At 42.3% G+C, this 21,126-nt stretch overlaps 1 protein-coding gene and 1 long non-coding RNA gene across 3 annotated transcripts; one reads left to right on the top strand and one right to left on the bottom strand.

Annotated features, from left to right (window-relative positions):
- Window positions 1–6,056: 6,056 nt before the first annotated feature.
- LOC116546502 (uncharacterized protein C2orf78-like) lies at window positions 6,057–12,097 on the top strand. Its single transcript, XM_032272753.1, is given in 6 exon segments — window positions 6,057–6,089; window positions 6,091–6,154; window positions 8,529–9,287; window positions 10,086–11,603; window positions 11,606–11,999; window positions 12,001–12,097. Coding segments are annotated over 6 exon segments (2,823 nt in total). The 3' UTR covers window positions 12,056–12,097.
- Window positions 12,098–16,955: 4,858 nt separating this feature from the next.
- Window positions 16,956–20,200, bottom strand: LOC116546503. 2 transcript variants are annotated; one of them, XR_004266738.1, is made up of 3 exons: window positions 19,895–20,200; window positions 17,764–17,839; window positions 16,956–17,214 (listed from the first exon to the last, which is right to left on the bottom strand). It is a non-coding gene; the product is annotated as an uncharacterized LOC116546503 (long non-coding RNA). The 2 variants fall into 2 exon arrangements; XR_004266739.1 differs by lacking the exon at window positions 19,895–20,200 and adding an exon at window positions 18,097–18,573.
- Between the last annotated feature and the right edge of the window lie 926 nt (window positions 20,201–21,126).

Below are 21,126 nucleotides of genomic sequence, written 5' to 3'. Positions count from 1 at the left end.
TACTATGTAGCAAGTACTCTTCTGGGCATGTGGAAAATGACAGAGAACAAGAAGGGCAGAAAACTTTGCCCTTGGGGAGCTTATGTTCATTTCATATTTGTTACCTCTAATCTGGATAATTGTGTCCAATGAATATTATGTTAGCCCCCGTTTTACAGATGGGGAAACTGAAGCACAGAGAGGTCAAGTCCTTTGCCTAAGGTCACACAGCTAGTGAAAGACCGTACCTGGACTCCAGTCTCAGTCTTTGTGACACCAGATGCTGTGTGCCATCCATCCCCTTGGGTCTTTGCTGTCAAATGATGATGGGGACCCCAGCCATGCCCATCTCGCTGACACGGTGAGATGGTGAGGGGTGCCGGATGGCAAATTGTAAAAGCATGGGGCTGCCATGTGTCCTGATGCTCTCTTAACTCTGCAAGCTCATGATAGGCCCAGGCTGAGACCGTGGGGCCCACTTGTCCCTGACACTGCCAGCTGCGTTAGTGGCTTTGGCCTGCTTTTCTCTCTGCACACCAGGCATCCCTTGCACCTGCAAGGTGATCCTCCCACCTCAGCCTTCTGAGTAGCTGGGACCACAGGCACATGCCGCCATGCCTGGCTAAGTTTTCACCCTGTTGCCCTGGCTGGTCTGGAACTTCTGGGCTTAAGCAATCCACGCACCTTGGCTTCCCAAAGTGCTGGGATTAGGGGCATGAGCCAAGCCACTCGGCCTACCCAGCTGATTTTTTAAAATCGTTTAGAGATAAGGGTCTCACTATGTTGCCCAGGGTGGTCTTCAACTCCTGGCCTCAAGTGATCTTCATGCCTCAGCCTCCCAGAAAGTGTTGAGATTACAAGCATGAGCCATGTGCCAGGCCAAATTTTGATAACTGTATTTTCCACTTAGGAAAAACTAGCTTGATGGACTTAGGGTGAGGGAACCTTTGCAGCACAGCGCCTTAGCTAATTTGCTTTTTCTTTATCATGTAGAGTTGGAGTGGAAACTGTCTGAATCTGGAGCAATTAAGACGAACTTGGAGGAAAACCCTAAGAGGCAGATTGAAGACGTGTTGCTGTCCTCAGTGCGGCGCTCTGTCCCCACGTGGAGGGACAGCGATTCCGACGGGGACTGAGGCTGCAGCTGCTATCACGTGCCGAACTTTCTGTGACAAATTGTCTGAATTTTTTAAAAAAGGAAAAAGCAAGAATGAATCCTTCTGATTTTTAGTTTTGTATAAATTATGTTTTAAATCTTTACATTTTGGAAATAATCATTGCTGGAAATTCTGTTAAATATTTTACAACTCTTTTTTTAAATTATAGTATTTCCTCTAAAAAAAAAATTAAAACCAGCTATAGGTATGGCAAATGTGTGTTTTCCTCATTTATATTTTAAGTAAGCCATAAAACCTCATCACTATTTTTTGACATATAACTATAAAAAGAAATATTTAGTTTTAAATGAACATGAATAAATTATACACTGGAAAATTGCAAACTAAGCCTTATAGACACATTGTTTTATTTCATAAAGAGCAATGAGATTATGAACTCAATATAGCAATGGTCTCTAGGACAAAAGAATCTTAGTATTTATCCTATTTAGAAGAAACAGACAATTTTTGTGAAACATTCACTTATTGAAGAAATAACTGAAATATTTCAATTTACTGGCATAATTGGTTAAATGTGTTTTCTCTAGAATAAGTTATCTCAGACTGTTAACTATTTTTTTTTTTTGAGGTGGAGTTTTGCTCTGTTGCCCAGGCTGGAGTGCAGTGGCACAATCTCAGCTCACTGCAACCTCCACTTTCCGGGTTCAAGCGATTCTCCTGCCTCAGCCTCCTGAGTGGCTGGGATTACAGGCATGTGCCACCAAACCCAGCTAATTTTTGTACTTTTAGTAGATACAGGTTTTAACCATGTTGGCCGGGCTGGTGTCGAACTCCCGACCTCAGGTGATTCACCCGCCTCGGACTCCCGTAATGCTGAGATTACAGGGTGTGAGGTGCCGCACCCAGCCTAAATCTTAAGAATCAGCATGGAGTTCTTTTAGATGATATTGTGAAATTTATTTTGGCTCTAATTCAAAGAATGGCAAGCAACTCTGACCAATTTTATCTGTCAAAGTGTCTGAACTATTTGCGTTCCCTCCCAGTCCTTTTTTTTTTTTTTTTTAAATGTAGAGTTGGGGTTACCCTGTGTTGCCCAGGCTGGTCTTGAGCTCCTGGGCTCAAGTGATCCTCCCAGCTCTGCCTCCTAAAATGTTGGGATTACAGGTGTGAGCCACTGCACCCAGCCCACATACACAAGAGCCAGCGCTGCCAATAAAAACATTCCCTAGAAGTTTACCATGAAAGTGTTTCATGGAATTTTAATTGCAGGGTTGGAACAAATTTGGTCAGTCCTCTTTGGATGATGGTTCCATAGGGTTTGTAGGAGAGCTGCCTTCTTGGATTTTTCTCTTAGTAGCTGACATTATAATGAAATCTTGGGGGAAGAACAAAGGTGGAAAGTTCAATGCTGTATTTGCCTGAAAGCTTAATATGTACATTTATAAGGAAAAAAAGGTGGTGGTTGAACAGGTGGGCAGCATCCACAGTGACGGAGAACGGCTTGAGTCCATTGTGAAGTCCACACAGGATCTAATTCTAAATATTTGCTGTGCCACTTGGATGTAAGTGTGAAAACTGCGCCTCATAATTTTGCTTGCACACCAGGCAAGTACAGAAAAAGCTCAGGTGCCTGTGGCATTAGCAAATGAGCCCTGTCTGGCCCTCACGGCACCTGGGACCCAGGCAGCTATTGGGCTGTCTGACAACTTGATTCAGTGGTTTGGAACCTGACCTGCAAGTTTCTCCAGGTTGATTAATTCTCGGAGACTTCCCTGGAATACTATGATCTTCTTTCTAATTCCTTTGGCACATCAGTGTTATGACAGAGGTGATAGGACTTAGTGCTTAAGCTTTGAGGTCCCCCAGTTCCACAGCAGGAAGGCAGCAGTGACCAGGCGGTACACAAGGACACCTGGAAGCTGTCTTCTGTGCTTGGAGGAAAGGGCTGTGGGGAAGGTGCTAGGTAGCCTCCCCACCTTACAGGATCTCACTCCGGTTGCCCAGGCTGGAGTGTAGTGGCACGATCTCAGTTCATTGCTGCCTCAACTTCCTGGGCTCAAGCGATTCTCCTTCCTCATCCTCCTGAGTAGCTGGGACTACGGGGGAGCACCACCTCACCAGGTTATTTTTTGTATTTTATGTTGAGACAGAGTTTTGTCACGTTGGCCAGCTGGTCTCAAACTCCTAGGGTCAAGCGATCCACTGACCTCGGCCTCCCAAGTGCTGGGCTTACAGTTGTGAGCCACCTCACCCGCCCTAGGTAGCCCTTTTCGAAGTGGTTGGTGGAAAATGTTCCAGAAAATTGGGATAGTAAATGATTGGGAATAGTGAAATTGATAAGATTATATAATCAAATACTTCCTTCTTTTGTGGAGGAGAGAAAGGATGTGGAGAGATTACATAAGCTTTCTGCATTGCACACCTAACTTCACCTTCTCACAACTTGAGGGGGCAGTCTCTGCTTCTGCAGAGACCTGCAGCGGAGCTGCTCCCTGATGGTTCAGAAGGAGTTCGGAAAGTTGAGCTGGCCTGGACTCGGTGGCTCACACCTGTGATCCCAGCACTTTGGGGGGCCAAGGTGGGGCGATCACCTGAGGTCAGGAGTTTGAGACCAGCCTGGCCAACATGGTGAACACCCGTCTCTACTAAAAATACAAAAATTAGCCCCCAAATTAGCCAGACATGGTGGCTCACATCTGTAGTCCAGGCTACTTGGGAGGCTGAGGCAGGAGAATGGCTTGAACACAGGAGGCAGAGGTTGCGGTGAGCCAAGATCACGCCACTGACCTCCAGCCTGGGTGACAGAGGGAGATTCCATCTCAAGGAAAAAAAAAAGATCAATTCAGGTATCTCTAAAAGCTTACCATCAAGGAAAATGTTTCTATCCACAGATTTCCTCCCCCAAACCAGCTTATTCCACCCCGAAATCACCAGCAACTCAGCCCTAACTCATTTATCACAGTTATAAGAGGCGTTAGTGAGAAAAGCACTAACTAGGAAAACAAAAACCAAAGTAATCCTCCAGGTGAACTTGAGCTGACTGCAGACATCTCTTTCTTTCTTTGAGCACACAGCACAACTCACCACAGTGTCTTTTTCACACACCCCTCTTTGATTTCCTCCACAAAACCTATCAGGCCAAGATAGTTCATGATGTCTCAAAAGAGACAACCATTATGAGAAAAACATGCAGTATGTCTTGCAATGTTGTATTCCTTAAAAATATGACAAGAAAAAAACATGTAGAAAAACCAGGGCATTTAAAAGCAATCTACAGGTCGGGCACGGTGGCTCATACCTATAATCCTAGCACTTTGGAAGGCTGAGGTGGGCAGATCACCTGAGGTCAGGAGCCAACATGGTTAAACCTTATCTCTACTAAAAATACCAAAATTAGTCGGGCATGGTGGCTGGCACCTGTAATCCCAGCTACTCAAGAGGCTGAGGCAGGAGAATCGCTTGAACCCAGGAGTTGCAGGTTCCAGTGAGCTGAGATCATGCCACTGCACTCCAGCCTGGGAGACAAGCATGAAACGCTGTCTCAAAAATAAATAAATAAATAAATAAAAATAATAAGATAAAAGCAATCTACATTCTATAGACATACTAATGAATGATATAAATGAGGCAATATGACATAAAACAAAGTGGAAAAATATGATTATTTTCTTCAGTGTACAAAAGTCAGGCAAGTTTTTAGACTATCTAGCTACATAAAAAATACTGAATTGTTTGTTCTGTTAATACAAAATAAGTGTGTGTAACTGTTCCTCACAGAAAACAAAAAATCCACAGAAATCTCTTTATTCCTGTACCCTCACCTTGCCTCCATCCTATTCTCCACTAAATTCAACTCTTCGTTTTGCCTGGCCCATGTACCCAAGCATGACCGACAGGGAATTCTAAAGGCCCAAGATTCCATAGTGGCTGTTTGCAATGGAGAGGAGGCTGTAACTGTCACACTGGATCCTTTTTCGTGAGAAAAAAGAAAGTACCCTGAATGCCTCTCACATATAAAAGAGCAAGATGGCAAGATGTCTGTGTGGCCCAAGGAGCCAGAGGTAGCAGGCTATGGCCAAAAGAATTGTGAACAAAGGCTAGAAAAGGGAAAGTTTGCAGTCAGCCTTGTCTTCTACCTCTCTGGTGTTTGATTCTCATGAGCAGAGTCCGTTTTCCAAACGTCATGACACTGAAAAGACCCCTGCTGTGGAAGTTGACAGGAAGTCATATCCACGAGTGTAAAAATGCAAGATCAAGGCTTGGCCCAGAAACAATGCCTAAAATCAAGGGGAAAATGGAGAGCACAAGAGAGATCCAAGTCCAACCTGGACCAGCCTGGGCCAGCCCAAGGAAGGTAGGATTCAAGGAGAAGAAATTAAAAGAGACGCGCTGGGGACCACATCATTTCCTACAAGGGACAGTCAACAAAGTTAGCTCTTTGGTCAAGGTACAAAAGAGGGCTCTTTAATCTCCTCCTTTGGCCCTTAAAAGCAGCAGTAAACTCATTAATCAGATTCACTGAAATGCTTCTAAAACAACTATAATTGCCCAGCTTAGATGTCCCTTTCCTTTCTCCGTGGGGATACTGTGTATGTACTATACAATTATAAATGTATAGTATTATATACTATGAAATATGACACATAAAATATAAAAATTAGTCAATGATATTAGTGAACATGTAAAAGAAACACTGAGATGATCTTGCAGGATTTCACCTCCCCAGAACTCAGCCATTTAGTACTGTTTCAGCTTTCCTACCACCTCTGCCAGCCAATCCCATCTTCTCGGGAATCTGGCCTCCCTATTGGCTGTCACACACCTTTAAACTGCCTGCTTTGTGACATCATTATCTCACCAAGCCTACTGCCACCTGGTAGAACCTTGGGGTTGCCTGTAAATTTGTATCATCACAGGTGGCCAGTGGCCAGTGTGACCAGTGGCCTTCATACTGGACACATGCACTCCTTGGCTTCAGCCACCCAGATATCCAACTAGGATCGTCTCTTCAACCCTTGTATCTACAGTTGATGTTTCTTCTTCTCTGACCATGTCAGGTAAAGAGAGAAACTTTCTTGACAGTTTTTCATTCGACTTCTTTCCCCCAACTTTAAATTTCTTTGCCTCTGTAGTCCCAAACAGCTTGGAATAACGGAAAGTATTCAAGTGGAAATCTAAGAGGCCTCATTTCAGTTTTGGCTTTGACATTTACCAGCTGTGTGACTTTAGAGGACTCTTATTCTCTCACAAAATCTGTTTCGTCATCTGTTACATTAGGATAATAGATTGATTATTCTCTCTGGCCCCTTTCTTTTCTAATGCTGAGTCTTAAAGGGCACACGTACAGAAAATGAAATCAGACACTTTTGAGGGTGTTTGTTTCAACAGAAACAGAGAGAAAACCTAAGTGGCATAGAAAACTAGCAACATATTCTGTGTTGGTTCATGTGTAATAGTCTCCCTCCACTAATATTTCAACTTCACTATTTTAAATTTAGTGATGTTTTAAATATTCAGCCAGGCACGGTGGCTCACACCTGTAATCTCAGCACTTTGGGAGGACATCTCCCTCACTAATATTTCAACTTTACTATTTTATATTTAGTGATGTGTAGTGATGTTTTTAATATTCAGCTGGGCATGGTAGCTCCTGCCTGTAATCTCAGTGCTTTGGGAGGCTGAGATGGAAGAGTCGCTTCAGCCTAGGAATTCGAGACCAGTCTGGGCAACATTGCAAGACTCCATCTCTACAAACTTTTAAAAAAAATCGACCAGGTGTGGGGGCATGCCAGGTACTAAGGAGGCTGAGGTGGGAGGATCAGTTGATGGTTTGAGCCCAGGAGGTTGAGGTTGCAGTGAGCCATGTTCACATCACTGGACTTCAGTCTGTGTGACAAGGCGAGATCCTGTCTCAAACAAACAAACAAACAAACAAAAAGTTATAGTCACGCTCTGGAGATTCCTGTCTGAACTAGATGGAAAGAGAAAATGAAGAGTACTGGGTTATAAGGAGGCAGATATTCTGGAGTAGGAATTTGGGATTTTAAATGAAAGCAGAAGGACCAGGTCCCCTAGACTTACCCTTGGGATATGCTCTGGAGAATGACACAATGATTTCAAGAGAAAAAAATGTATTTTAAATTTTAGAAGAAAAGCAGGAAGACAACAGAGTGAAATGTATTCAGAATAGGGCAAAGTGAAGTTGGTTTTAGCAAATGCTTAGATCAATAAACTAGGAAGGAAACAGGCTAGAATAGAGTATCCCTAGAAAAAGCAGCTTATCAGAAGTCACATTCAGCTGTTTTTTTCTGTTGCCCTTTTGAACATAGATGACACTTGACAGTTTTTAATATAAACATTTTAGAAATGTGTTTTAGAAATGATGCTTCCAGGCCGAATACGGTGGCTCACCTCGTAATCCCAGTACTTTGGGAGGCCGAGGCGGGCAGATCACTTGATGTCAGGAGTTCAAGACCAGCCTGGCAAACATGGTGAAACCCTGTCTCTATTAAAAATACAAAAACTCAGCCATGTGCAGTGATGTGCGCCTATAATCCCAGCTCCTTGGGAGGCTAAGGCAAGATAATTGCTTGAGCTCAGGAGGCAGAGGTTGCAGTGAGCCGAGGCCAAGCCACTGCACTCCAGCCTTGGTGACAGAGTAAGACTCCGTCAAAAAAGAAACAAACAAACACACACACACACAAAACCATTTCTTCCCAAACTATTAGGTAGTATTTTGACTTCAAAGCCAGGCTTGAAGAGGGCAAAGAACGATGCTTCAGATTTACCAATGCCCTGGCTTAAAGGTAAACGCTAGGAAACGTCACATGACCTGTAGAAGCAAAATGTGACAGTAAGGTTTATAAAACTGATAACTGTACTATATTCTAGTAGGCCAAAATTGCCATATTGAAAGTTCTATTTCTCCTGGTTTCTGGTCTATGCTCAGAGAAAAGAGTCCTAGCAAGGAAGTCATGGTAATGATATTAACATAATGGTAAAACTTAAACAGGTTGATCTGACCTCTCTCAGCCGCAGTTACTCATAAAATGAGGTCCTTCTCTAAGGACCTCCCAGTTCTAAAATGCTCCAATTCTAGGAAACAGTTATGAATCAATATTCGCCCAGATTCAAGGGAAAGATAGGGAAGGGAGAAGGTTGCTTCTAGCCTAGGAAATAATGTACGACCCTAGACCTCTTGGATCTTCTGCACATCTGTGCCCATATTGGACACAAAGGAAGTTCATCAGAACAGGACCAAACTGCGTCAGCACTCATGGCCATCATAAAGTGTTTGGCTTTTGGTATCTCAGTGAGTATCGGTATTAGAGGCTTCCTGATTAAAACAATCTTAAGATAATGCTGTTCTTCAAATAAGGTAAAATTTTCTCAATCTCACCAGTTTGTTCATCTCTCTCTTCTTTCCTGCAGATTTCCAAAATACTTCTTTACTTGGAACAGCAAATTCTCTGCAGCTCTCTCTTCCTGTGGTGAGCAGTGCGGCTTCCTTAACAGGAAGCATCTCCAACTTCTCCAGAGCCTCTGTTCCAGCTGTTGGCTCAGCATGGCTACTGCCATCAGCCTCTGGCACCTCTTTCCAGCCACTCATGGGCAGTGCCTACCTTTATCAACATTCTAGGACAGCTATGTTGTCTGGGGTTAGTGGCCAGAGGCACAGCTCTACTTCAGCTGCCTCTTACCCAGGTGTTTTTGAGTGGGACATTACAGCAAGCACAGCAAAGAAGTCATCCTCACTCAGGGACTTCACTGTGACTGTCATTGACCAGAACACAGCTGTCTCTTCCATGTCTATGACAGCCCAGCATAAAACTTCAGATGCCAATATTATGGTACCTCTGTATCCAACACTATCTGCCAGCCTTGTTCAGGGGATAAAATCTCAAATTCCAAATCAGCAGGGCCATAGCCTGTCACTTCCCTACCAGAAAGGAAGCCAGGTCTATTACTATAATCCAGGCACGCTGGGGCCTCAACTATCTGGAGAACTTGGCCCTTGGCTGCAATCCTGTGGCTCTGTGTCATCTACAGGAAATAGGGCCTCTGCCCATCAACCAGAAATTGTGATGGTGCTAAAGGAGGTTCAGCCCACAAAAGTCCTACCAACAGTCTCCACTTCTGGGATGTATTACTCTGTGTCTGCTCAACCCATCACAGAAACCAGTTTTCAAAGTGAGTACAAACAACAAGAAGGGAGAAGAATAAATACAGCATTGAAAGGGAGGGTCAAATCTGTAGCCAAGCGGTAAGCCCACGGACAGGCAGAATTTAAGTCCTGAGACTTTAACCACTATTCTTGGGCATTGCTCTCCATTTTCAGACTCTGTCTAAGAACACCTTCTAAGCGGGAAAGTGGAACACTATAATGGCCATCTATGCCACATTTAAGAGAGTCGCAAGAGATACCACACTTTTAGTGCCCTGGCTGATGAGTTCCCCTGCACCAGACGTTGTAACTTCCTTCCTTAATCTATTACTTTAGTCTCTTTGGAAGGCACTTCAGAAGTCTTATCTTGGCAATGACCTTCAGATTTTCCTTAACTTACAATAGGATTTAAGACCTTCTGCTCAGAGATCCTCTCCAAAACAAACAAACTCAGAATCTGTGCTTGCTTATATATTTCATGAGGAAGGGCTCCACTCTCTCCCCTAGTCCATGGTGTAAAGGGTTACCCTATATGAGAATGTGAGGCTTTATAAAATATCTCCTATTTAAAAATCACTTTCACGTTTTATTTGGCTTACAACAACCCTATGAAATTCAAAGAAAGCCAAGAAACAATCATACCAAATGATAACCAGTAAGAGAAAAGTCATTGTCTATCCCTTAACACAGGGTCTTGTCCATGGTCCTGAAGAAGAGTTAGTAGAAATGCCCAGCCCCTGTTAGAAAGGTATGCTATTGCTGCTTTGGTGTGTAGGGGGAGCATCTCACTTCAAGGATTGACTTCTTCCTTGATTCCTTTGTAGTGATGGAAACTTCCCTGGGGATGAATACTTCCTTGGGATTGCAATCTCCAAGCCAGACATTTTGTCTGGCACAAACTTCAGAATTCTCCAAGTCCTGCAGTAGCAGAAATACCCAGTTATTACTTGAGAGTAATCCATCACCTCAGCTTGGGGACATTTCAACGATAGCTCCAGTTCAGACTCCAACTAATCTCTTGACACTATCTCCAGCTCCAACCCAGGACAAAACCAAGAATAAGAATTTGGATGAGATTAAAACCAAGCTGTCAAAGCCTCTAGATGCCTACCAGTTCCCAAAAGAAAATCAAGATCCTCCACTGCTTCCTTTAGAAATCCCTGATATTCACCAGCTTCTATCCTGCATTGATCCTCTTGGCCAAGAGGAGCAGCCTCGTTCTGAAAATACCAATCTGAGAAAGAACAGCTCAAGTCTTGAGGGCCAAGGGATACTTGGAAATGGGATTGAGTCTAACAGTGATCTTGCAGACATCACTACATTGGTGGAGAATACTCACCTCCCCTTGATCTTCAGTTCCTTACAAGATCTTGACCAACCCAAAAGTCCCTCCATCTTCAGTTCTTTACAAGATCTTGACCAACCCAAAAGTCCCTCCACAAAGAAAGCCAAAGATCCCAGTGCCATCAAGGTAAATCAGGTTCAGGAAAAGTCAAGTGTGATAAACGGTCAGTCTGATCAAGTCTGGAAGAACAAGCATAAAGCTGCCAAGCCTATCCAGGGTGCTCCCAAGGCCAAAATCCAGCCAAAGAACCCAGAGAGCCTATTAGAGGGAGAAGTGACTGCTTGCTGTGCTACCGCCAGTGATAGTGCTTCTGTGAACAAGGGCAAGCATTCTAGCAACAAACCTCACAAAGCCACAACCACCAGGAGGAGCGCAACTAAGAGGCATGGGCAGGAGAAGGCCAAAAGGAGCAGAGAGAACAGCTCCAGGAAATCTGAAGACAGTAAGCAGTCAGGGACCAAAGTCAAGGTAGAAGAGAAGCAAACCATTCCCAATATGAAATGGAATAAAATTCAACCTGAGCTTAGCCAAGAAACCATCAAAAAGCCACGAAGCTCCCTAGGCATGCACATGCTAGAGTCTGTGCAAGTTTTCCACGCACTGGGGAAAAAGACCGACAAGAAAACTGGATTCTCTTCCTCCCAGACTCTGGGAAGCTCAAGCAACGCCCAGAACCCCCGGCCATTCTCAGCTCTCAAACCATGGCTGGATACCTCAGGTGAGGGGAAAGGCCCAGAGAAAACTCAACTCAAGGCACAGAAACTGGATGATAGTGCTGAAAAAGAGTGTCTATCTCCATCCCAGTATGAGTTGCCATCCCCTGGGAAGATCAAGTTGGTACCTTTGCCCTTTCCAACCCTGGACAAACCTCAAGCTTGACCTGTTTCTCGGCAGCCACACCCTCTGGCCTCACGTAGGCCTGCTGTGGCTTGCCCTGCTCGACCTGGTTCTACTAACTCAGCTCAATCGACTGCAGTCAGTTCGTCCCAACCAGCTCCACCAACACATCTTTGACAGGTCCTGCCAAACCAGCTCAGCCAATTTCGACCAATGCAACCCAACCCAGTTCAGCCAACCCTAACCAGCCTCCTACTGCCTCTCCGCCTGCTGCTTCTAGGCCAGCATCCTACAAAACATAGTCTTGTTCTTCTCTCCAGCAGGAGCCTGTTTCCACTGCTGTGACCAATCTCCAGTCACTGCCCAAGCCTCAAAATCAATTTCTAATCCAAGACTTCAGTTTACAACCCAGGCCGTGGAGGACACCCAACATTTCTGGTCCAGTAGTGTCAACGCCCATCACAAAAGAGCAGAGGCCAGAGCATGAGGCCATGAAGAGGAAGGCTCAGCAAGAGCGTGAGAATGTTGCCAAACACACCTCTTTGGGGAAACTGCAGCATCCAAAGGGAAAAAGATATGGAAATTTCTCAGTACTATGGCTACAGAATCTAAGAGCTGCTGAGACTGTTGGCTTTACTTCGGATACCAGCTGGTTTTCCAAATAAATAGACAGATACTAATTTATTCATTCCAATAATATATTTTTAAAACTTAATAAAGAAATCTAATAGAAGTAATAGATAAGTAATAAAGAGGCTTTTGAGTTTTGAGATGCTGTTGACTGCGGGTTTTCTTTTGGGGGTTGGATCAAAGGCTGCCTTAGAAGGAATTATGGCTGGGCACGGTGGCTCATGCCTGTAATCCCAGCACTTTGGGAGGCCAAGGTGGGTGGACCACCTGAGGTCAGGAGTTTGAGACCAGCCTGGCCAACATGGTAAAACCCATCTCTACTAAAAATACAAAAAATGGCTGGGTGTGATGGTGGCTTCCTGTAATCCCAGCTTCTTGGGAGACTGAGGCAGGAGAATTGCTTCAACCCGGGAGGCGGAGGTTGCAGTGAGCCAAGATCACACCACTACACTCCAGCCTGAACAACAGTGCAAAACACCATCTCAGAAAAATAAAATAAAATAAAATAAAAATAAGAAGAAACTAAAAGATGGATGGTGGGAGAATAGACAGAAGAACTGAGGAAAGAGCAAGGAACGTGGTCCAGGATTAAGAAGGTCAAAAGAGGAGAGATTTCATGGGCTTATACAAAGAATCAGAAATGAGGGAAATGGCAGAAGAAAGATGCAGAATCTGTGGTTAGGACTGAAAGAAAAAATTTGGATAGAAGTTGAAGATGGCAGAAGATAAGGCTGGGTGGACTAAAAGAAATGTACAAAATCTCCCATGGATGATGGCCTTATGTCTAACGCCTATGAGATAGGTGTTTTAGAAAATAAGATGCAGGACTCATCTCTAATAGGTTTGGGTTACCTTATACATATATGATCACAGTTGAGAAAGGTCAGTAGAAAACAAGGGAATCTACCACCAGGGAATTGGCAAGGACTCACAGCTCTAGGTGTAGCTGATAACATGGGGCACAGCCAAGTGAACTGCAGCAGCTTGAAGCTGACCCAGAAAAGACCATGGCATATAGATCACCATTGACTCACCATCTATGCACAGGCCAGTGAGACGGACTATTTCAGTTCACCTTCACAACAACACACAAGACCACTAACACTGTGCCACTTTCCTAGTGAGGTAAACAGCAATATAATTTTTCCTTAAGCTTTGAACACATAAGGGAACCATAAAGAAACCTCATTAGACCTGATCTAATTAGAAGTCACACCTGTAATCTTCAGGTCAGCTCTGGTCTCCAGGTGGAATTCCAGGACAGGTTTGTATCACTGGGTCCATTCCCAATAGGCTGGATAGGATAGTCCGGAGTAATTGTCAGGATACCACCTTCTTCTCTCCTGGGCTGCTCGACTGGCATTTGGCTTCACATTCCAAGTGTACCTCCTGTATGAATAGTCTTCTCCAGGGGGACCCGGAGGAGGGATATGGCCTCTTTGGTAAACATTTGGATTCTGTGAAAACATTCTTAAAGCAAAACAAAAAGTAATAAGCCATTACTAGGATTAATAAAATAATTTTTATTTATTTTAAAATCATATTTTTATAAAATATTTTAAGTTCATATATTTACAAAATAATATATACTCTACTGTTTCCTACCTGTGTGACCTTAGCAGATAAACTGCTTAACTTTTATTTCCCTAAGTTCTTTATAACATGGGGATAACACTTTCCACCTTCATTAGCTGTTACGAAGCTAAATTAAGAAAATACATTTCAATTACCCACAATGCCCTGGCACAGAGTGGATTCCCAGAAGCCTTTCCACCTTTCCCTACAGAGATAAGTGCATGAAATGCATGCCTATACTACTCTACTTAAATACTTTCTCTCCCAAGTCTGGTAGGGTTGACATAAGACACAATAAGCTGTTTAGTACTGAAAACACACGGCTACTTTCACTTTGTGAACAAATATACATAAATTATAAAGTGTAGAACAACTTTAACCATGGTACATGCAACAAATTTGAATAAATATAATATCAGAAAATCTTATATAATTATAAAAAAAAATTTGGAAACCTCAGAAAAGAAAAAATAACCCCCAGCTGCAGAGCCCTCAATCCCACTTAATATAATTCAGTTAGTTAGTATTTCCTTTTGTTCCTTTCCCCAGCATCTTTTTCTGACTGTTGAATCACAGCCTATTATTTTCACTTATCATAAATGAGCTACCACTTTCAATGGCTTTATAAAATGCTATAGTATGGATATAATAATTATTTAGCTACATTCTCCACTGTTGGATATACAGCAGCTACGAGTTTTTCCACGACTGCACATGATGCTGGGATTAACATTGCAAAACATTGTATCCTGAGCTAGTCCAAGGTCTGACACATGGTAAGGAGTTTGAGAAATGTGCTGAAGGGTTAATATAGCTTTTTCTGCATTTTGAAGTATTTCCTTAGGCTCAAAATCAAATTACTAGGTAAAGCATTTTTATGGCTCTTGAAATTGTTCTTCAAAAGGCTTAAACCAATTTTCAATGTCACTAGCAACATGTTTTTAAACTGTTGGTTTACATCTTTTAAAAATGTTAATTTTCAGTCCAGGCATGCTGGCTCATGCCTGTTCCCAGCACTTTGGGAGGCTGAGGCGGGTGGATCAACTGAGGTCAGAAGTTTGAGACCAAGACACGGTGAAACCCGTGTATACTAAAAATAAAAAAAATTAAAAATTAGCCAGACATGGTGCTGCACACCTATAATCCCAACTACTCAGGAGGCTGAGGCTGCAGAATCTCTTGAGCCTGAGAGGTGGAGGTTGCAGTGAGTCGAGAATGTGTTTTTGCACTCCAGCCTGGGCAGCTGAGCAAGGCTCCGTCTCAAAAGCAAAGCAAAACAAAACAATAAAACTGCAAAAGAAAAGTCAATTTTAAAAAAGTTTTTTTTTCTTTTTTAATAAAAACAGGGTTCCAGGCCAGGAACAGTGGCTCACGCCTATAATCCCAGCACTTTGGGAGGCTGAGGCGGGCAGATCATCTGAGGTCAGGAGACCAGCATGACCGACATGGAGAAACCCCATCTCTACTAAAAACATAAAATTAGCTGGGCGTAGTGGGTGGTGCATGCCTGTAATCCCAGCTACTCAGGAGGCTGAGGCAGGAGAATTGCTTGAAACCGGGAGGCGGAGGTTGCGGTGAGCCTAGCCTTGTGCCACTGCACTCCAGACTGAGCAACAAGAGTGAAAATCTGACTCAAAAAAGAAAAAAAAAAAACAAACAGGGTTCCAACATGTTGCCCAGGTTAGTCTCCAACTCCTATGCTCAAGCAATCCTCCTACCTTGGCCTCCCTAAGTGCTGACCCAACACGCATGGCCTGAAAATGCCAATGTATTTTTGAAAGTGTTTACAATATGCTCAACTGTTTAAATTCATGTTAACTGTCAACAATAACCACTGTGGGGTATATATTACTAAAATCTCCATCTGACTGATGGAAAAATGGAAATATAGACAGGCTAAGTATCTTACTCAAGATCAAAAAGCAGGTAACAGAGCCCAGATACAAAACCAGGTCCCTGACAACCACTACACTAGAGTGCTTATTAAAAACTGTTGGGAAACTGGCCAGGGGCAGTGGCTCATGCTTTTAATCCCAGTACTTTGGGAGGCTGAGGCAGGTAGATCACCTGAGGTCAGGAGTTCCAGACAGCCTAGCCAACATGGTGAAACCCCTATCTCTAGTAAAATACAAAAATTAGCCAGGCGTGGTGGCAGGTGCCTGCAATCCCAGCTACTCGGAAGCTGAGGCAGGAGAATTGCTTGAACCTGGGAAGTGGCAGTTGCAGTGAGTCAAGAGTGCCGTTGCACTCCAGCCTGGGCAACAGAGTGAGACTCTGTCTACAAAACATCACCTTGATATTTGTGATGGTTAATTTTAGGTGTCAACTTGACTGGATTAAGAGATACCTAGATAGCTGCTGAGGTATTATTTCTGTAAGTGTCTGTGACGGTGTTTCCAGAGGATACTGGTGTGTGAGTGGGTGGACTGAGTGGGAGGATACATCCTCAACATGGGTAGGTACCATCCAATAGGCCGGAGGCCTGGATAGAACAAAAGGCAGAGGAAAGGCTAATTGTGCTCTCTCCTAGAGCTGGAATACCCTACCTTCTCCTACTCTTGAACATCAGAACTCCAGGCTTTCTGGCCTTTGGACTTGAGGACTCACACCAGTGTTCTCCAACCCTTACCAGATTCCCAGGCCTTTAGCCTTGGATTGAGAGTTGCTCCACCAGCTTCCCTGCTTCTGTGGCTTTCTGACTGGGACTGAATGCTACCAGTTTCCCTGGTTCTCCAGCTTGCAGACAGCCTACTGTGAAACTTCTCAGCCTTCCTAAGTACATAAGCTAATTCCCCTAATAAAAAAGCCCCACCATCTACCCACCCGCCTACCGACCCACCAGCCCATCCATCTATCCATCCATCCATCCATCCATCCAACCATCCATCCGACTGGTTCCATCATTCCGGAGGACTCATACTAATATACCACTTTAACCATACTGAGGTTTTCCCCATTTTCTAAGTGAAAATACTTTTGTTGTTTATCTGTTCAGATCCTTTGCAATTTCTCTATTAGAATTTTAGTACTTTTCTTATAATTCATATTAACTTTCTAAGTAACAACCTTCCTGATCTAAAAGCCATATCACATTAATGTAGCCTAAGAATATAAGATCCTTTTGGATAGCCACATCAAACTCTTGGCTTCAGTTAAAAATCAATGAAAATTTCTAAGTCCCCTTACCATTTGCCTCTGAAAGTCACATATTCCCTGTCCTGTAACTGATTTTTCCAGGGCTAAATGCAAAATACAGAGCAGAATAATATCTCCTGGTTCAAACTGATCAGCAAAAATTTCTCATTGGTATCATAATGTGTTTCATTAATTACAGTATTAATTTCTACCTCAATTCTAGGAAAAGGAAAGCAGAGAGAGGTACCGTGACTCATTGTTGCAAATTTTGGGTCTGGGTGTGGAAATGCCAAGGAGTTGTGTGACCCTGGATCTCATGTAGATTACACCTAGGTCCTTGTTTAGCATGCTAATTCATGGGGTGAACTGGCTTCATGAAATGTGCTGAGTCTTCAAAACCACTTGACCTGGGTACACTGAAATTCCAATTCCTTAATGAGAATATTTTCACACAATATTACTGGTTTCCAAATGTAGTAATCCATTTAGTGACTATATTTTGGTGTATGAAAATAACAATTATTTCCTTATTCCATGCCTATTTGTTTACCTCTCCCACAACAAATAAACAAGCTACCAGAAGAATGGATATATGATACGTAAATTATATAAAAAGAGATCTCCCTGACACACAAATCTCACATATAAAACACAAGAATTACGGGCAACACTTCCCAACGCTTTGGGAGGCCAAGGTGAGCAAATCACGAGGTCAGGAGTTCCAGATCAGCCTGGCCAACGTGGTGAAACTCCGTCTCTGTTCTAAAAAATACAAAAATTAGCCATGCATGGTGGTGCACACCTGTAACCCCAGCTACTTGGGAGGCTGAGGCAGGAGAACTGTTTGAACCTAGGAGGTGGAGGTTGCAGTAAGCCACGATTGTGCCACTGCACTCCAGCCTGGGTGACACAGCAAGAATCCATCTCAGATAAGTAAGTAAGCAAGTAAGGAAGGAAATAAACAAGTAAATAAATAAGACTTTCTGATAGGACCATTCTGAAGGTCTTCAATGTAGTTTTTTCTTTCTAAGCAATGTCCCTGGCACCTATTGAATACTGAGGAGTGGATAAACTATTAGAAATAACTGTACAAAAAGCAAATCTTTCCCAGAAAAAGTAAATTAGGCTGAAATGCGCTATTCAGGCTGTGATATCTCACTACTTCCACAGACATCTATAGGCGTTTTGGCAAGACTATCTCATATTGGAACAAATGCACTACAAACTTCATTTCCAAAATTTGAGAAATTCTTCTACATTTCCACCTTTAACTTTTATAAAAAGGGAAAAATAGTGACAACCCTCACACTTACATTCAATCATATCATCTGGCCTCATGCCTTCTACATTAATCAAATATCTAACAAAACAACATAATTTGGGTCATTTATATATACGAAAAGAAAAATAATCAAGTTTTTTCAAAAAAGGCCCTATTTCAACTTACAGACATAGATATAAAAATCCTAAGAAAATATCAGCACATTGAATCCAGCAATTATTAGAGGATGACAAACCACGACCACAAAAAGACATTTTTCAAGAATGCAAGGATGACTCAACTTCAGAAGCTCTATTTACATATTTATGTACATTACTATAATTTAACTAATCAACAAAAGGAAAGAAAATACAGAATCATTTTTTATCAAAATGCTTTATATACTAAAAATAGAAAGAGACTTCCTTAATATGACAGAGTATTTATCAGAAACCAACAACAAAGAAAAGACAAATTGGGAAAAATATTAACATTATTGCTAAAAAATACTGTATAACCAACAGAATGGGCTAGAAAGTTGGGAGTCACCATCACTGTCAGCCATTGCTTCTATACTCTCATCTTCAATCTACCACCATTTCCTGACAATAATACTACCTAAATATCTCTAGAATATGTCTGTATCTTTCCACCAAAATGACCATCATGACCTGACCCACTCCACCATTATGCCTTACTTCCTACAAACACCTCCTAACGTGTCTCCTTGCTTCTACCTCTTTCCCTCTGCAGTGCAGTCTCCACACAGCAGCAAAATGATAGGTTGAAAATGTAAATTTGATTATGTTTCCCACACTCATCCCCAACAACAACAAAAAATTCAACAGTTTTCTATTGTTTTTAAGATAGTGACTAAAACCTTACACATATCTCTGCATGGTTTTAGCTCCTACCCATATTTCCAGCTCCATTTTAATGCCATACTTCCCCCATGGCCCAGTCTTCCTGGCCACTTCCTCCAACACAGTATACGTTTTCCTGTGACATGGGCTTTGCTGATCCTTAATGTTTACAATTCTCACCACAACAGTCCTATCTGGTTAACACCTACTCATACTTCAGATAGTTGCTCAGATCTCTCCACAGAAACCTCTAGTCCTCTCGTTGAAGTCAAATCCTCCCTGTTCTATGCTCTCATTGTACCATGTCCCTCTCCTTCTCAGCGCTTGTCAGGAGTTGTAATTCTATAGGTATTTGTGTGATTCTTTAATATCTATTCCCTCCCTAGGCTGTTAGGAGGCACAGGGCAGTGAAGTCTCTTTGCTAGCACCCAGCACAGTGTCTACACATAACAGATGCCCAGGAGATACTTTCTGAATGAACAAACATAAATCAGCACAGTGTGGCAACATCCATGAAAAGCATAAGGACACATATGATTTGATTCAGAAATTCTACTTTGAGTGAAATTACCTCCGGGGCTATGGCATATGCATTCAAAAATGTTTATGTAGAAATGTTCCCGTTGTCAATGTTTTTTATAATATCAAAAATTTCTGACTTTGGTGTTAATCGGTATGCAAAGGAAAACAGCCCTTAAAAAGAGTGAGGAGTCCAAGTAAGTTCAAAGAAAGATGTCTGTCACATATTAAAAAACAGAATGTCTAACTATTATACCAGTCAATCACATGCATGTTGATACCTGCATTTTTAGAGCCTGAAAATGTGTGTACTAAATTAATAATGGTGGTAATCGCTGGGTGAGATCAAGACTGCCTTCTACTTCATAGATTTCTAGACTGGTTGCATTTTTTACAACAGGATTACATTACCATTGTAAACAGACAAAAACAACTTTAAAATGGTCACCTCTGGGGTAGGCAACTTACCTGCAAATGAGGTAGCTAGTCCTGTTTAAACCATGGGTACAGTGGACACCAGTAAGTTTGTCTATAAAAAGAAAATACAGAGTTAAGCAACTGAAGGACACACACAAGTGTATAACATTATCACTGCCCTGAAAATGAGTAACTCTGAAGAGGAATTCGTTTTTTTAAGGAACATACTATAAAGAATCACCCAACAGAATGCCAAAATTCACTGCTTCTGGGAAACTTGGCATAGTCCCAATTAGACTCAGTGATGTAAACTACAGGCCTGGTAAGCTACTAACAGCTTATTTGCAATTTTGGACTGTGACTTAAAAAAAAAAAAAGATACTAACAGCTAAATCTGCAATGAGACAAACCCGTCTATCTAAAAATAGAATGCCCATCAGTAATTAATTATACAAAAAGGGAGTGAAAGCAACAGGCTATGAGAAGAATGAAATTTGTTTCTGAAAGAAACAAATGAAATGCCTTCACTCTTGATACTGACTAGTAAGGAAAGTTTCCATAGTACTCGAGTTCCCAAAGAGCTTCCATTCCTTCTCTCATTCGGTGCTCCACACCTGCCACAGGTCTACGTGCCCTGTGAAGTACTCAGGTAAATAGCACTATTCACACTTTACCGTGAAAAGGCAAGGCGTGGAGATGTAAGTCAAAACAAGCAAACAGCACAAGACTAGAATCAAGTCTAATATTTTTCCCATTACACCACAGTATTTCTTACTCCATCCTTTTAAAACATTATATGAGGAATTAAATAAAAAGCATGCAGTTCATCTTTGCAAAATTTGTGTCTGTGACTAGGTAGCCCATCAACTTGGGAGTCTGAGGCAGAATTGCTCGAACTGGGGAGGTGGAGCTTCGGGTGAGCCAAGATCAGGCCATTGCACTCCAACCTGAAGGACAAGAGCAAAACTCAGTCTCAAAACAAATGAAAACAAAACATCATAAAAAAAAAAAAAAAAACAGATTGGAAGAAAACAAACAGGAGATGCAGTAATTAGAATCCAATTGCAATAGGTCAGGCAAGACCTGTATTAGAGTGCTGACAGAAGGTGACAGTCAAAAGATAGGACAAAATAAGAGGATTTATTGAGGTATGAGATGGATGGAGGAGGATGGTCTCAAAGAGTAAAAACAGTTTACTGCACATATGTGCAAAGTCTCAAAATTAATCATTTGTACGTATAATGGAACACCTCTAAAATGAGGCCTGTTAGGATCTAACAGCG

The sequence above is a fragment of the Sapajus apella genome, unplaced genomic scaffold (genome assembly GCF_009761245.1).
Source record: "Sapajus apella isolate SASKATOON/1434 unplaced genomic scaffold, GSC_monkey_1.0 scaffold985, whole genome shotgun sequence".
In the NCBI taxonomy this organism is placed as follows: domain Eukaryota; kingdom Metazoa; phylum Chordata; class Mammalia; order Primates; family Cebidae; genus Sapajus; species Sapajus apella.
This window is presented reverse-complemented; position numbering and strand designations above follow the sequence as displayed.